Source organism: Erinaceus europaeus, chromosome 8 (assembly GCF_950295315.1).
Source record: "Erinaceus europaeus chromosome 8, mEriEur2.1, whole genome shotgun sequence".
Lineage (NCBI taxonomy): Eukaryota > Metazoa > Chordata > Mammalia > Eulipotyphla > Erinaceidae > Erinaceus > Erinaceus europaeus.
Genome location: NC_080169.1, coordinates 73,723,246 through 73,740,664, shown reverse-complemented (window position 1 = coordinate 73,740,664; position 17,419 = coordinate 73,723,246). Strand labels below are relative to the sequence as shown.

General features: G+C 42.6%; 1 protein-coding gene across 7 annotated transcripts in view; it reads left to right on the top strand.

Moving 5' to 3' along the window:
- Positions 1-12,092, top strand: part of ATXN7L1 (ataxin 7 like 1) — a 350,136-nt gene extending 338,044 nt beyond the window's left edge. For all 7 annotated transcript variants that reach the window (XM_060196381.1, XM_060196382.1, XM_007526971.3 and 4 more), the window contains 3 exons: positions 178-1,135; positions 4,833-4,907; positions 8,638-12,092. In XM_060196381.1, coding sequence (XP_060052364.1) covers positions 178-1,135; positions 4,833-4,907; positions 8,638-8,679 — 1,075 coding nt within the window. In that variant the 3' untranslated portion in view covers positions 8,680-12,092. The remainder of the gene's footprint in view (positions 1-177; positions 1,136-4,832; positions 4,908-8,637) is intronic.
- Positions 12,093-17,419: the final 5,327 nt, after the last annotated feature.

The window sequence follows — 17,419 nt, the reverse complement described above, 5'->3', positions numbered from 1 at the left end:
ACCATAAGGCTGGGCCATGATTCCAACTTTGTCATTCTTCAAGTCTTCATTTTCCATAGTCTGGTTCTACCCTGGGGGGTTTTCTCTGTAGCCCCCCGATGCTCACACTTAATCAAGTCTCCAGAGTCGTGCTGACCTGGTTTCTCACAATTTCTCTCACTCTTCTCTCATGTTTAGGAAGATCCCACCTGCGGCAGATAGCCCCATGCCCTCGCCAGCAGCCCACATCACCACCCCCGTTCCGGCATCCGTTTTACAGCCTTTCAGCAACCCCAGTGCTGTGTATCTTCCTTCAGCTCCCATCAGCTCAAGGCTTACCTCTTCTTACATAATGACATCAGCCATGCTCTCAAACGCAGCTTTTGTGGCATCGCCGGACCCGAGCGCCCTCATGTCACACACCACAGCTTTCCCTCATGTGACTGCAACCCTCAGCATCATGGATTCTACCTTCAAGGCCCCATCAGCCGTGTCCCCGATACCAGCTGTCATCCCTTCCCCATCCCACAAGCCATCCAAAACCAAAACCAGCAAATCCTCAAAAGTCAAAGACCTGTCTACCCGTAGCGACGAGTCTCCAAGTAACAAAAAGAGGAAGCCGCAGTCTTCGACTTCCTCCTCCTCTTCCTCTTCCTCCTCTTCCTCCTCATTATCCTTGCCGACATCCCTTTCGTCTCCATTGTCAGGGCCCCACAAAAAGAACTGCGTTTTGAATGCCAGTTCATCCTTGAACTCCTATCAGGCGGCCCCTCCCTATAACAGTATGTCTGTGCACAACTCAAATAATGGGGTGAACCCTCTCAGTGCCAAACTGGAGCCCTCAGGACGGACCTTGCTGCCAGGTGGTGGCCCTGCGGACTTAGTGAGACATGTGGGCTCGGTGGGCGGCAGTGATTCCTGTCCCCTCTCTGTGCCCTCTCTTGCAGGGGACCTCTCTCTGGCGTCAAACAATGCCGTGTCCGCTCTGCCCCTCTCTTTTGACAAATCAGAAGGAAAAAAGCGTAAGAACTCAAGTTCTAGTAGCAAAGCCTCTAAAATCACTAAAATGCCTGGTATGAATAGCGTTCACAAAAAGAACCCGCCCAGCCTTCTCGCACCAGTGCCCGAGCCCGTTAACAGCACCTCCTCTCGGCAGGTAAGGGACTCATCTTTCCAGGGGCCTCCACAGGTTCTAGTGGGCAGAGGGAAGAGGCCTGGGCAGCACTCTGTATAGCCAGGTGACTTACACGGGTCATGAATACATGACTGCCTCTAGGATTTTCCCCATAGGCAGCTGACTCCTGTTCTGAGAGCAGCTCCTTTAACAGATAACTTTATACAACTCTTGTCCTGAGGAGGCTAGGCACTGTGCTAACTGAGCATCTCACATGTATTAGCTCACTGAACCTTCACAACAAGCAGTATTTATGGTACAATTGTTTATCACCACTTTCCCAGAGAGGACACTGAAGCAAAGCCTGGAGATTCCCTGCTCCACTTTGATTTTGGGTTTTTTGTTTGTTTGGTTTTGTTTTTGTTTTTTGTTTTGTTTTTATACCAGAGGACTGCTCAGCTCTTGTTTATGGTGCTGCAGGGGATTGAACCTGGGACCTCAGAACTTCAGGCAAGAGAGCCTAAATAAACCATTATGCATATTATCAATTATGCTTTCCCCCTTACAACCCCACTTAGATTTTTGTATCCTGAGGTTCTGAGGGAGATTTTTATTAGTCATGTGGTGAAGGTGTTTTATGTGAGCTGTTGGAATCCCCTTGGAAGAGACTGAAGCGTAGGCAGGTTAGATGACCTGTGGCCCCACCTTGGGCGAGATGGTCTTAGCTGGTGAGTCCTGGCTCTGGAATGTCTACTCTCACTTCCCCAGGCTGCCTCAACCCTGCCTCCTCCTGCATAATAACTCTTTTCTTCCTGAAGTAAAACCATACAGGGGTCTCCGCTGCCATCATATGAATAGTGTGTTGTGGAGAGAGCTGGGGAATTGTGTCATGGTTCAAGAATAAGTGTTTCTTTCCCTTGAGCTCTGTTCCCACCAAGTCTGGCCTTTTTCCTCAGACTTGGGAAGCTACTTAGAAAAGTCCTATACCCCACCTGACTCAGGTGTCCTAGGAATGGAATAGAGAGCAGAGGTGGGGAGAGGCAGCTGTAGTTCTTGAGCCCAGCCCAGTGGAAAGGCCTGAAAGCCCACAGGGCTAGTCTCTAAATGGCCTCATAACCACCAGAGCAACTTACACAGATGGTAGCAATGGCCCCAAGTGTACAAACCCAGGATTAAATAAGCCTAACCCCAAGTATAGTCCTGTCTAGGGATGAGAACTTGAAGAGATGAGATGGCTTAAGTTTTTGTATCATCTTTACATAAGATTTGTGAGAATCTCACAAAGAGAACATGGGCTGGCAGAGATTCACAAATCACAAGGCATCACATGAGCAATAGTAATTTGGATCTCATGGGGGTCAGATAAGCTGCCAACTGAGGCAAGGTGAGAGAGGGGAAGACAGGAGTCCACTCACAAGAGACAAGGGGATGGGGCTGTGTGGTGATGCACCTGGTCAAGCATATACACTACCATGTACAAGGACCCAGGTTCAAGCCTCTGCTCCCAACCTGCAGAAGGGACACTTCAAGAGCAATAAAGCAGGTCTGTAGTTGTCTATCTATCTCCCCCCTCTACTATCAATTTAACTCTGTCCATCAAGTAAGATAAATTTAAAATAAGTTAAAATTTAAAATAAAATTAAATAAAAATAGATATGGGCACTCCTGCATATCTGCAGATGTGCCGCGATGTGGAAAAGGGGATCAGCTGACACAGGGACCTACCCTAAGACTAAACTAGTCAGCAGTCCCACCCCCAGGTCTCAGGATGGGGCACCAACTCAGGCTTCCTTGAGTATGAACATACCCCTGGATCACCTAGGGGTCTTGTTAAAAGGCCGCTTCTGCATCAGCAGTCTAGGGCAGAGTCTGACAGTCTCATCTCTGACAGGCCTGTGGCTTATCCACAGACCACACAGGGGACTGGGCACTTAAGATCAAGTTTTAGCAGCTATCCCCATGGGTTGGGTCCTTGTTCTAAGCACTTCATATGTATTAACTCATCTAATCATTCCCTGTTATTTAAACCATTTTATTTTTTTAAATATTTTATTTATGTATTCCCTTTTGTTGCCCTTGTTGTAGTTATTGTTGTTGTTACTGCTATCGTCATTGTTAGGACAGAGAGAAATGGAGAGAGATGGGGAAGACAGAGAGAGGGAGAGAAAGATAGACACCTGCAGACCTGCTTCACTACTTGTGAAGCGACTCCCCTGCAGGTAGGGAGCCAGGGTCTCAAACTGGGATCCTTCCGCTGGTCCTTGTGCTTTGCACCACCTGCACTTAACCCACTGTGTTACCACCCGACTCCCTATTAGAACCATTTTATAGATGTATGACCCAAGGCACAAAAAAGTTATGCAATGTCCAAAACCACGCACAGCAAGTCATTAACAGGGCTAGGATTTCAGCCCAGGTGAGTCAACTCTATAGAGTTTGTGTTTATGTTCTTTGCCTCTGTATCTGCCTGAACAGAGGAATTCTGTGTTGAGCAAAGACAGAGTGTGTGTGTGTGTGTGTGTTGTTTTGTTTAGCAGAACTATATAAAATGCTTAATGAACTCTAAATTAGCCAAAACCAGTGACATAGGCAGACAAGCTTTCATCAGTGAAGGCTCATCAAGAGGGAAATGAAAAAGCAAATGCTTTTAGTGGCTGCTGTGGTTCAGGCCAGCATTGTTTCTCTAGGGCAGGTCGTTGATTGCTTATCATCAAGCAATTAGGGAAAGGCCTTGTCTAAGGTCATGATTTCCAAGTATGAGGGCAAGGCCTTTGGAATCTCTATTGTTTCTGTCAGGAGACCAAAAGAGGAAAGGCATGACCCGAGGTTGGGAAATTCAAGGTAAATATGTGCTCTGGAGACAAATTGGGATTTTGTTTAATTCTGACTGATACATGTATGGGGCATTAAATTTTTAAATTGAGCAAAAGCAAGACAGTGAGGATAAGGCAAATATCTATGCAAAGTTAAGTTCATGAAGAGGACAAGTTTTTGTGTTCTCTCTCTCTCTCTCTCTCTCTCTCTCTCTCTCTCTCTCCCTCCCCCCTCCCTCCCATAGCACTGCTTATGGTGATATCAGGGATTGAACCTGGGCATTCTTAGGCTAAAACATGAAAACTCTTGCATAATTACATTGCTACCTCCCTGGTTCAGAGGCTAAAGGCAGGAGGACACAGCCTACCATTGGTCAAGCTCAGACAGCCACAGAGTTCCCAGTACCACTGCAGTCCCTGGACCCAGTTTAGGCTACCACTTGAAGAGGAAGCCCAGCTATTTTTCTGAAGCAAGTCAACACTGCTGTATTGTCTGGACAAGAAAATTGATCCAGAAAAGACCCAAGATTTTAGCCCTGGCTGGTTTGAGGACTGGATGGGTCTAGAATTGAAGTCAGAGGTGGAGGAAACTAATTCTGTGTCACAGGCAGAAAAAAATTGGATCTCTGTCCAGTTAGATGTTTCCCTGAGCCTCTGGTCGAATGTCTTCATCCTCACCCTCAAATATGTGCATCAGAGCAGGGGTAAAAGTTCTACACTCTCTTGGGTATGAGAGGAGCATCATCAAGGCACCCTCTGAAATACTCTCAGTCTCTCTGCCATTCAAGATGGAAACACAGTTGCCTTATCAGCTTGAGCAGAATAAGCATGTTATTGCACCCTCCTTCACCCATGTATTATGTGATATCATGGTCTTTCCCAAGTTGGTATGTGTATCTGACAAGGGTTTCCCTGGTGTCTTTCAGGTTGGGAAAAATAGCAGCCTAGCTTTGTCACAATCCAGTCCTTCAAGCATATCCAGTCCAGGACACAGCCGACCGGTAAGGTTTTGTTTGTTTGTTTTTGATTGGGGGGGGGGGGTATATAGGCTTATCAGCAGGGCAGGAGGAATGTGGCATTGGGGCCAGACCCTGGTTCAAATCTCATCTCCACTTAAGAGCATGGTTACCTGGCTTCCAAAACTAGGCCTTCCAGCTATTAGTTAGCTGTGTGTCCCTGGGCAAGTTACTTAATTTCTCTGTGTCTCAGTGCCCTTGCTTACACAGTGCAGATTGCAATAAGCCCTACCTCACTTTTTTTTTTCCAGATAGAGACAGAGAAAGTAGAGGCAGAGAGAGTGGAATGAAGACCTCAGCATGAAAGCTTCCTTCAATGTGGTAGGGGCTGGACAATTTTTTGCCAACCCAGAGGTTTTTTTTTTCTTGAGGATTAAGTTAATTTATTTGCATAAAGCCTTGAGAAAATATTGATAATTGGCACATGACAAACATACCTGTACTAGCCATTATTATTATTATTGCTGCTGTTGTTGCCAGCTGAATAGTATTAGGCAGATTGCCATTTTCACTTTGAACTCCTATCTCTCAAGATTATTGTGAAAATTGAATGAAATAATGTTGATTAAAGGACCTTGCCGTGGTCGATCTCAGTTGGTGCTTTCACTTTTATTTCTTTCTTTCCTTCTTTTTCAAGATGTTTGCTTATTTTATTAACATGAAAGAGAAAGTATCAGAGCCTCACTCTGGCATATCCAGTGCTGGGGAATGAAATCAGAACCTCATGCATGTAAGTCTAATAGTCAGCTCCTCCACCTTCTGGGCCACTCAGTGCTTTCTCACAGGCCTCTGGTGAGCTGTAGAGACCATCAGGATGCAGTCTTATGGTGGACTTATTCAGGGTAGACTTAGGAATCTTTTTTAACGTTGAAGTATGAGAGTAGTCAATGTTTAAGTAAATCATTTTCTTCACTGAAATGGGGTTCTGATGTATATGACTGGGGAAAAAAATACATTTATTCCCTTTTTTTGTTTTATTGTTGTAGTTATTATTGTTGTCATCGTTGTTGGGTAGGACAGAGAGAAATGGAGAAAGGAAGACAGAGAGGGGGAGAGAAAGAGAGACACCTGCAGACCTGCTTCACCGCCTGTGAAGCGACTCCCCTGCAGGTGGGGAGCCAGGGCTCGAACCGGGATCCTTACACTGATCCTTGCACTTTGCGCCACCTGCACTTAACCCACTGCACTACAGCCTGACTTCCTGATGCTAGAGATTTTAGATACCAAATTAGAGTATCTGTATGCATTATGGTCTTACAGCTTTCCCCACAAATCTGGGAGAAAGAGTTTGAATGAATGCTATAGGGAAACAGTTTTTTTATCCCCAGATCTAGGAGAATGTCCCATTTTGAATCATTGTGTCTGTGTGTGTGTGTGTGTGTGTGTGTGTGTGTGTGTGTGTGTCACAGAAAAAGAAAGCAAGGCCCATGTCATGTGTATAGATTCTATCACTACCTAGTCAACAGTTTCATTCTGTTTATTTCAAATAGGTAGAGAGAAGAGGCACAGAAAGTAATACCATAGTTCTCGATCCACTGGGTGGGCTATTTCTCAGCCCCTCTATAGCTTTTCTGGTGCCAGAGCACCTGTGACCAGTTTTTTGTGCTAGAGGAGGTGAGAGGATGTAGGTGATCAGAAGGTTGGCCTCTGTTTGAAGCAGGCCTCATACACAAGTTGATGAATGTACCTGTATACAACACTTTCACTGTGTTCCTTGATGACTAGCTCCAGAACACTAATACCAGCCTTAACAAATCTGATACTCACACTGACTGCTATGGTGCTAGAGCAGATACCGTACCATCCCTGAGGATCCACATTCAAGTTCTCAGTCCCCAACATCAGGGAGAAGCTTATAAACTGTGGAACAGTGCTACAGGTGCCTCTTCTCTCCCCCCCCCCCCCTCTCCTTCCCTCCTCCCCCACTTCCTCCCTTCATGTATTTTACTAAAGCCTTCACATACATTTAAACCTTTTCCAAAGCCCTGTGGGACAAAATTATTATACTTCTTTTCTAGATGAGGATGCCTAGGGTATAAGGTTAAGTGACTTGCACCTAAAACTCTATCTGCAAAGACTCTATGCTTAATTTCAAACCTTATTTCCTCCCTACATAATTCACCAGGCCATCTACTAGTTAGATATGAAAAGATGAAAGAAGAGACTGGGTGGTGGTGCACCTGATTGAGCACATGTGTTACAATGCCCAAGGACACAGGTTCGAGCCCCCGGCCCCTACCTGCAGGGAGAAAGCTTTGCAAGTGGTGAGGCAGTGTTGCAGGTGTCTCTTGACTTTTCTGTTTCTCCCTACCCTCTTGATTTCTGGCTGTTTCTATACAATAAATAAAGATAATAATTAAAAATGAGAGAACAAAGGGAAAGTAAATGGTCAATTATTTCAATCATCTCTTTGGAAGGACACCCCCCCCCCATGAATTTCTATAGGATTTGTCTATGCATTTTCCTCTACAGCTAGGGTCTGTGACCAGAGTGGTAATTCAGTGGGTAGAGTTTAAGAGCTGGATATGTTCATTCTTGGCACCAAATGTGCTGGAATGGTACTTTGGGGCTCATCAGTCTATCTCTCTCTCTCTCTCTCTCTCTAAATACTTTGTTGCTTTCAACAATGTTAACCACCAGCTGGATTGAGGAGAAAATGGTACTAAGAGATCTATTCAATTCAGCATTGCCACAAACCTTCAATTTTTTTTGTTAATTTTTATTTATTGGATAGAGACAGACAGAAATTGAGAGGGAAGGGGTTGATAGAGAAGTAGAGAAGCAGATACCTGCAATACTGCTTCACCACTTGCAAAGTTTCCCCCTGCATGTAGGGGCTGGGGGCTCGAACCTGGGTCCTTGCTCATTGCAACATATGCACTCAACCAGGTACTACTCGGTCCCTTCTTTCATCTTTTTATATATAACCGGTATATCTCCAACCCAAGTCCTTGCTCATTGCAACATGTGCACTCAACCAAGTACACCACCACCCAGCCCCCTTCAATATTTTTTAATAATTTTAACCTTTATTTATTATTGGATAGAGACAGAAAAATTGAGAGGGGAGGGTAAGATTGAGAAAGAAAGAAACATAGACACTTGCAGCCCTGCTTCACTACTCATGAAGCTTTTCCCCTGCAGGTAGGGACCAGGGGCTTGAACCTGGGTCCTTGTGCACTATAATGTGTTCACTTAACCAAGTGCACTACCACCTAGCCACTCAATATTTTTTAAGTGCTATAACACTGGTGAGGAAGATAATTTTATAGTGCCTATTAGAGCACAACTTGCTTACAAGAGGCCCCCAGAGGCACCAGATTCAACCCCTATTACCACCTTATGCCGAAGCTGAGCAGTATTTGGGTTGCTCTCCCTCCTGCCTCCCTCCCTTCTCTTTCACTTTCTATCTCTCTAATAATAAAAAAATTTTTTTAATGCTAAAATGAGGTGGCATAATGGATAAAGCATTAGACTCTTAAGCATAAGGCCCCAGGTTTGATCGCTAGCATCAAATGTGCCAGTGATGCTCTGGTTTTCTTCTTCTCATTAATAAATAATAAAATAAATAAATAGAGGGGTTTTTATTAACATTGCTACAGCAATACACACTAACACAGGTGGAGAAATGAAAACACTAAGGCAACATTATTGAATTCTTGTGAATGATTTCAAAGGTACAACTTTGAAATTGGTTTTTTCTTTTCTTTCCTAGAAGACAACAAACAGAACGGGCAGGATAAGAACTCTTCCATAGCAAGACTATGAAACCACTTCCAAGCCAACTGATCACACCCTGGGAAGAGGGGTTATGGGAGTGGGCAGTGGGAGAGTATCTGTTTCCGGTGCCCGGCCTGTGGCTCTGGCCTTTCTTCTTTTTTTAATTGATCAATTTCTAGTTTTTAGATAAAAAAACAAAAGAAGGTGAATTTGAGACGTATGGAAAACAATAGCAGTGTTTAGTTTGTGTTGTCTTTCACTTGCCATGTGTATCCATTCTTCCAAGTGTGGGGTCGTCCCTCTGGCTTCTGATGCTGCTACCGCACCATCGTTGTGCTCCAGCCTTGAGAGCAGGCTTGACAGTGTCTGCTCCTGGCTGGCATCGTCTGAAACTCTTGAACTAGAGCACTTGCTGTGCTCCTTACCTTGTCCCTTCTCACCCGTCCATTCCATTCCCTCCCACCTGCCACTTCACCAGCTGCCCGCTGGCCACCAGAGGGAGCTGGCTCCCCAAACCCCACCTCTGAATTTGGATACCCTATTTAGGAGGAGCTACAGAGAGTTGTAGGGCAGGTTGTGTCCTAGACACCCACCACCTTGACCAGAGTCAGGCAGCATGGGCAAATTGAGAGCAGTGGCATTTAATGATGCAGTTTACCCAATATTTCTGTCCAGTGGCTGTGGGCCTAGGAAGTAACAGTAAACAGCAGGAGAGATAAAGACAATAACCCCCAAAAGATGATAGAAACTAGATGACTGGTTAGCTGAGTTTCTTAAGAATTCATACTGTAAAATCCCTGCTAGGGCCCAAAATTGGGCACAGAGAGAGAGGAATCCCAGGGGCAAAAGCCCCAAGAGTTCCATGGAAACTAGGGAGGGGAATGGCATCCAAAGTTTCACTAGTTCTCACTTGCCCTTGGTTAATAAGCAGGGGGAGGTTAGATCTCCAGGGGGGAACTTCCACACAAGGTACTTCTGTGCCCAGCACATCTGTAGATGAGATTGTAACTTCTCAAGAAGACTCCACATCAGATACAACTGCCCCAGGAAGACATAGTCAGAACCAGCCACCACTTAGCAGAGAACCTAGAAAAGTAAAGCTGGAATCCTGCAGCTAGAAAAAGGTTCACACTGGAGATTTGAAAGAATCAACAATGCCATAAACTCCAGGGGATCACAATCTGGAAAGAAATTCACAATATAAAATCAGCATTTCTGGGCTACTAGTCATGCGACTTTTCACATGATATAATGGCAGAGAATCTTAAGAGTTTTTGCCCTAAATCAGAGTTTTTCAGCTGGGCTCAAACTCTACCACCACCACACACACACCCCAAGCTTTCCTTTTCTTTCCCATTACCCCCAACCCAAAGATCAGACTACTGTTAAGTTTCACCACATGACTGAATTTTGCAAAGATGGAGGCAAATGGAGTGATTTGCATTAATGAAATTGCACTGACAGTGTTTCTTATAAGATTACTAAAAATAATAATAATATAATATAAAAATGAAGCTTTTTTTTTAAGAATCAGGAGTTGATATTAGATACCAAGACATTAGTTCAGATGATTTCATTTTTATTTCTACAGTGTTAAAAGTGCACTTATCTGCTGGTTTATTTACGTCTTTGGAAAAAGACTGCAAATTGAAGGGAAGATTGTTACTTTTCTTTTGGTAAAAAGAAAAGGTTAAGACAGATTTTAAGACTTATAAATGTTTTAAGAAATTATAGACAAGGTTAGATCCTTTGGAAAAAAAAGTTTAGAAAATATTCTTAAAGTAAATTTTTATAGTGTTAATTTTGTAATAATTTATGTTTTACTATATTACAGAGCTAACTGACCAGAATAGTTTCAGAAAGTAAATGAAACTTAGGAAAGTTTAAGCAATGTTTATATTTTTAAAATGTCCTTTGAATTATGTTTTTATTGTACATTTCTTCAGACTGAAAAGTATGTACATATCTTTGTTATTTTTGCACAGTTTTTTGTCTTGTTTAGGTTTAGAAGTCTGTTGGGTTTTTTTAAATAATTTATTCTGAGTTCTAAAACTTGCAGGAGTGAAAACAAAAAAATCTCAGCAACAAACGAACCCTCTGATTTATAAACTCTTAAACTCAAAGAGGGAAAACAAAAGTTGAGAGATTAAGTGGCTGCTTCTGAGAAATAATGTCTCGACAGGGACTAAAGTAGCAATTCAATAGGTTTAACCGTTTTCGCTTTCTACATCTTGAATTGCAAGCTGGAATAACGAGGCTCCCCACTGAATGCTGCTTATTTCATGAAAGACTAGTTCTGGCCAAGGTGAAGACATTTCTGGAAAACTGGGCAAAAGGGAAAACCCACAATGTTCCTTTCTTCACAGTCCACCACAGGTTTACTTTCTAATCATATATTAAAAAACTCACAGCTTGAAAAGTGGAATGCAAATAAAAGGTTTTCTTTTGGGTTTGTTTTAATGAAGTTCAACTGGACCAACCTATAAATCATTATTAGGATGACAACTTTTGGGTACTGCTGCTCTGCACAACCCCCTCAGTTCCCTCACACCCACCCCCTGGCCCCTTGACTGCAAACACCCCCCATTTGCCTGAAGATCTCATGACCTGTCGCCAGCCATCTAGGCTCGAAAGCTCTGGTTGTTAAGCATAATGCAATGCATAGACCTGTCAGCCATAAAAAAGAAAAAAAAAAAGAAAAAAAAAAGAAAGAAAAAAAAGCGACTTGGATAACTTGTATGCCTTCTTTTGTATCAATGTACCAATTGTAAATAACGCTGATCAATCTTTGTAGAGAATAGTTTATACAGCATATTCTATTATTGCTGATTCTCAGTGAACTCATGTTTTGAAGAAAAAAGAAACCAGAAATTTTCTATTTACACCTTATATTTTGTTATGCTGTCAGCCCATGGCACTTTAACGAAACTGTGGGTTTTACGTAGATGGTCAGTCATGGGGTCTATTAAATGACTATTGTTGCACAGACAAGAATTTGCACCTGCTCATTTGTCCTTTCCTAATCCCAATTTTAGAACCTTTTCCATAAAAAAAAGTTTTGAAGAGAGCATGTCCAGACATTCTAAACAAAGGCCACATTTGTGGAGTGGGTTTCTTTTCTACAATCTACATTTTGTAACACTAAGTATTTTCCTCCTTTGTCCCAGCACCTTTATGTATTAGTACTATCAGACAGAGTTCATTCCATGCCTGTGATATTGTAAGCAAAATTAAAGTCTAAAGTAGGTGTAAATAGTAAATTCTATGGCTTACAGTTTTAAAAAAGGAAAGAACAAACATGTATCTATTGATACTGCCATGGTTCAGCACCAGGTCTGGAGACATTCTCCAGTGAGCGATTGTATTTTTCTTTTCTTTCTTTTCTCTCCTTTTCTTTCTTTTTGTAACATGGCTTTGTAAATAAAATAATTTATATGTTTGTATAACAAAGTCTTTGGGTTTTCATCAAATTTAGAGGTGGGTGTGTTTCTTTTAAGTGAAAGCTTTCTTCCCAGATGAGCCTGCCTTCTGGAACATTTGTGGGAGAATGAATTCATTTCAATGGGTGATCTACAGGGACCCTCTTGTCTGACTGCCCCTGAGCTAGGCGCAATGTTCAGTGATGAAAGACTCAGGCCCAGCTGCCTGAGTCTTCTAGAAGCCACCCAATGTGGGAGATAGTCACTAAGCTCACAATCAAATGTATAATTGGACTGTGGCAAATGCTATGGTGGAGAAAGCTGAGTTCTATGAAAGAATAATAACAGGAAATAATACCAGGTAAAATGGTTCGGGGAGAATGTGGGGGAGAGAATTTGAGATCCAAAAGGTCCAAGGTAGGAAAAGTTTAGAAAAAGGAAAACTTGGGAGATAGTGCAAGTATAAGGTCTGGAGTTTATTTCCTGGCATCTCATGTACCATAATGATGTTCCAGTTCACTCTATTCTTCTCTCCCCTCTCTCATTAATAAAAAGTTCATTTACAGAGCTCACTAAGCTCTGTAAATGGTGGTGTGGGAGGATTGAACCTGAGACTTCAGAGTCTCACACATGAGAGTCTTTTTGCATAACCATTATAGTATCTCTCTTTTCCAAATATGGACCCATCAAGGACAAAGCAGGAGAGAGAGATAGACAGAAAGCAAGGCAAGGCCTTATGAAGTAAGTTATTGCAGTACACCAACTGAAACAGTGTTAGGGCAATTTCTAGCTGATGACCGTAGGTATATGGAGAAGTAAATGAATTCAAGATATATATTAATCTTTTTTTACATTTTTATTGATTGAGTAGAAACAAATTATGAGGGGGGAAGAGGCACCTATAGCACTGCTTCACCAATTGTGAAGCTTCCCCCCTGCAGGTGGGGACTGGGCACTTGAACCCAAATCACTACACACTATAACATGTGCTTACACCTCAGTGTGCCACTGCCCATCCCCATCAAGCTTTTGTTTACATGTTAACACAAAATGGGAAGGAAAGGACCGGAGTATTACTCTGACACAAGTATGTCAGGGATCAAATTCCAAACCCTCATGTTCCAAGTTCAGCACCAACTCACTATGCCACTTTCTGGTCCTTAAGATATATTTCCCACGTAAGGTGTATGAGAGCTGCTTAGGTGTTGGATGTGAGTGTAAAGGAAAGAACAGCATCCAGGCTTCTGATAAAGCCATTGTAATGGGCAGAGAGGCCGTTTCTTCAGATGTGAAAGGACAGTAGAAATACAGGTGTTTTAGGGGACAGACAGGAGGCTTTGTGAAAAACAGTTCTGTTAGGCACATGTATGATGGCTCACACTACTTACCATCAAAGTCCTAAGCTTCTGTGTCAAGATGGCAAAGATAACATGTGGCAAAGGAGGCATCAGATGGGGAGCTTTAGTTTGCAGGTGTCATTTGGAGTCACAATCAAGGGTATGATGTCATGAGACAGTGGAGTGGGAGAGAGACAGAAATTGATGGGCAAGGGAGATAGAGAGGGAGAGAACACTTAAATGTCTTGTAGAATTTTCCTCCTAAATCACTGTAGCCATTTCCAAAGATGATTTAAAGTTCTGTATCTCTTTATGGGGTATTCAGGTTTCTGGGATTACTTTTAAATGAAGATAAGCAAGTCATTTGACTGTACATTTTTATAAACCTTTCTAGTCTAGCTTGTGGGCTATAACTTCTTTAAACTTTTTTATTTGTGATTAATAGTAGGTTACAAGATTGTTAGATTACAGGGTATAGTTCCACACCACACTCACCACCAAAGTTCTGTCTCCCCACCCTCTCACCTCCCAAAGACAACCACCGTAGTTCTCAAAGGTTTTAGAAACAGTTCTCATGCTTCCGGTTTTTTTTTTTCCCCAAGTTCATGTGTATTGGTTTTCTAGATTCCATGTATAAGTGAAACCACCTGGTAGTTGTCTTTCATCTCTTATTTCGCTAAGAATAGTCACCTCCAGTTCCATCCCTTTTACCCAAAGAACACAATATCATTTTTGATTGCAAAGTAGTAACCTATGGAATATATATACTGTAACTTCTTTAGTCAGTCATAAATCAATGGAAATTTAGGCTGCTTCCACTCTGGCTATTATGAATAATGCACTGTGAACATAGGGGTGCATATGTACTTTCGAATTAGTGTTTCAGTGTCTTTTGAATAAGTGCCTGAGAGTGGTATGGCTAGACCATAGGGTAGTTCCATTTATTTGTTTAAGGACTCTCCCTATAGGCTCCCAAAGAGGCTGCACCAGTTTGCATTCCCACCAGCTGTTCTGCTTTCTTTTTTTAATTTATTTATTTTGGATAGAGACAGAAGTTGAGAGGGAAAGGAGGATAGATGAAGATGGAGACAGAGATAAAGATATACCTGCAGTACTATTTCACTGCTCATGAAGTTTCCCTGCTGTAGGTGGGGAACGAAGGCTTGAACCTGGGCCCTCGTGCACTGTAATGTGTACACTTAATGAGATGCACTACCGCCTGGCCCCCTTTAACTCTGCTTTCAAAATGTCTAGAAATATGCTATCATTTTTTTTCTTTTTTATATGTATATTTGTTATGGGACAGTGGTTTATAGTAAATATAGTTGTTGGTACATGTGTACACTTTCTCAGTTTTCTGCAAAACACTCTCACCCACAGCCTAGGTCCTCCTCCACCATCTTGTACCAGGACCTAAAAAAAATCCTCGGGAGTTGGCAGTAGCACAATGGATTAAGTGCATGTGGCGCAAAGCGTAAGGACCTGCGTAAGGATACTGGTTCAAGCCCCCAACTCCCCACATGCAGGAAAGTCACTTCACAGGCAATGAAGCAAGTCTGCAGGTGTCTATCTTTCTCTCCCCCTCTCTGTCTTCCCCTCCTCTCTCCATTTCTCTCTGTCCTAACAATGACGGCATCAATAACAACAACAATAATAACTACTACAACAATAAAAAACAGCAAGGGCAACAAAAGGGAAAATAAAAAAATATTTTTAAAAAAGATTTAAAAATATATCCTCCCTCCCCCCCACCCCCAGAGTTTTTTATTTTGGTTCAATATACCGAACTACGGAATTTATTCTACCACACTTAAATGTTTCTCCTTTTCAGTTCTTTCCCTGAAGCCTAATAAGTTCTTTCTTACATTTTAGCTACCAGGGCTTCACTTCCGAGGGTTGGGCAGAGTTTCATGTCTGTGACTCCACCACTCCTGATAGGCTTTTTTTTTTTTAAGATTTGTTTTATTTACTAATAAAAAGAGATTGAGGAAAAGAGAACTGGAGCACTATTCTAGCATATGCAATTCTGACGAGCAAACACAGACCTCATGCTTGAGAATTCAACATTTTATCCATAGTACCACCTTCTAGGCTGTTGGACTTTTTTTCACCCTCTCTTTTCCAGATAGATGAGAGATAGAGAGGGAGAGAAAGTGAGAAAGCACAGGAGACAAGAGAGATGGGAGACACAACAGCACTGCTCTACCACTTGTGATACTTCTCTTTTGTATGGTGCTCCCAAGTGGCAGCCAGGGCTCAAACCCAGGCTCCTCACACATGATAAAATGTGTGTTCTGTTAAGCACACGTGGCACAAAGCGCAAGGACTGCCATAAAGAAGCCAGTTCGAGCCCCCCAGCTCCCCACCTGCCGGGGGGTCGCTTCACAGGCGGTGAAGCAGGTCTGCAGGTGTCTATCTTTCTCTCCCCCTCTTTGTCTTCCCCTCCTCTCTCCATTTCTCTCTGTCCTATCCAACAATGACGACATCAGTTACAACAATAATAACTACAACAATAATAAACAACAAGGGCAACAAAAGGGAAAATAAATATAAATTTTTTTTAAAAAAGTGTACTCTACTGGCTGAGTTATCTCCCAGCCTTGCTTTCTGATTTGGCTGGGGCTATCCCAGAGCATCAGGGTTTTATGTGTCAAGTTGCTTAGCAAAGTTCCCAAGCACATATTTTAATAAATTTATTCTCTGTTCATTACATCTTCATAGACCATTCATCTAGAGAAGTAAATGAGGTAGGTGCAAAAAAAAAAAAAAAAAAAGCTGAATGTCTCAAAATCCAAATTAGTCCCACACAAGTGTCTGAGTCATTGCAAAGTCACCATGGGAAGCTTGCCAACGACTTGGAGGTGTTGCATTTACAGTGACAACTCAAAACACACATCTCATTTAACGTTATCAACATTGGAATGCATCTCTTAATTTTAAAGATGTTGGAGCTTTTCTGGGTATCTATCTACTTTTGCCTTCAAATATCTCATTAAATTTGCAATCAAAACAAACCACAAAAGTTTGCTGCCTCTGCCACCTAAGCGAATATTTGGGAAGCTGCTATTAAGATATTAACAATGAAGACTAGGTGGTAGCTTACCTGGTAGAGCACACATGTTACAATGCACAAGGACCAGGGTTCAAACCCCCAGTGCCCACCTGCAAGGGGTGGAGAAAGCTTCACATGCAGAGGAACAGTGTTGCAGGTGTCTCACCTCTCTGTCTCTTGCTGTCTCTATCTCTTACTGTCAAAAACAGAAAGAAAATGGCCACTGGGAGTGGTGAGTTGTGCAGGCACCAAGCACCACTGATAATTCAGGTGCCAAAAATAGATACGCATACACACACACTCACATAATATAGCTCCCTTCAGGGATGAGGACATGCTGGCTAATTAGTAGAGTTCAGATCTTGCATAATGTGAAGCTCTAGGTTCGAGACCCAACACCACCTCCAGATCTCTCCCATGTTCCCAAATAATTCAGACAATGTTGGGTGCTGGCAGGGAGAGCATAACAATAATACCTCATTTGGGGGGGGCAGTCAGATGGTGGTACAGTTGGTAAAACACAATGTATGCCACGTGGTATGAAGCAAAGAGAACAGAGGAAAAGCCTGATTCAGGGGTTTCTTTTTAGAAAGAATTAGACACCCGTTTGTGGTTTTGTTTGCAACTGGCTTGTTTTAATCTATTACATTAAAATTTCATCTGAGGCAGAGAGAAACTAGAGAGAAGCCACACTGGTACATGTGGTTCCAAAGCTTGAATTATGAAGGTCTGATGATGCTTTACCAGTTGAACTATTTCACCAGCCATTTGTTTGCATTTGAGTGCCATCCAAACACATAACCTGAGCAAACTGAAATGGACTAGCTGCAGTAAGACGATGGGTGGGTGGGTGGAGGGCAGTTTCACTCAGGAGGACAAAACCAACACACTCACCTTCAAGCATGTGGAGGATACTCCCGGCCAGGTCCACGCTGAGCCCAGCATTGTCGAACATTTTAATTACTGAAT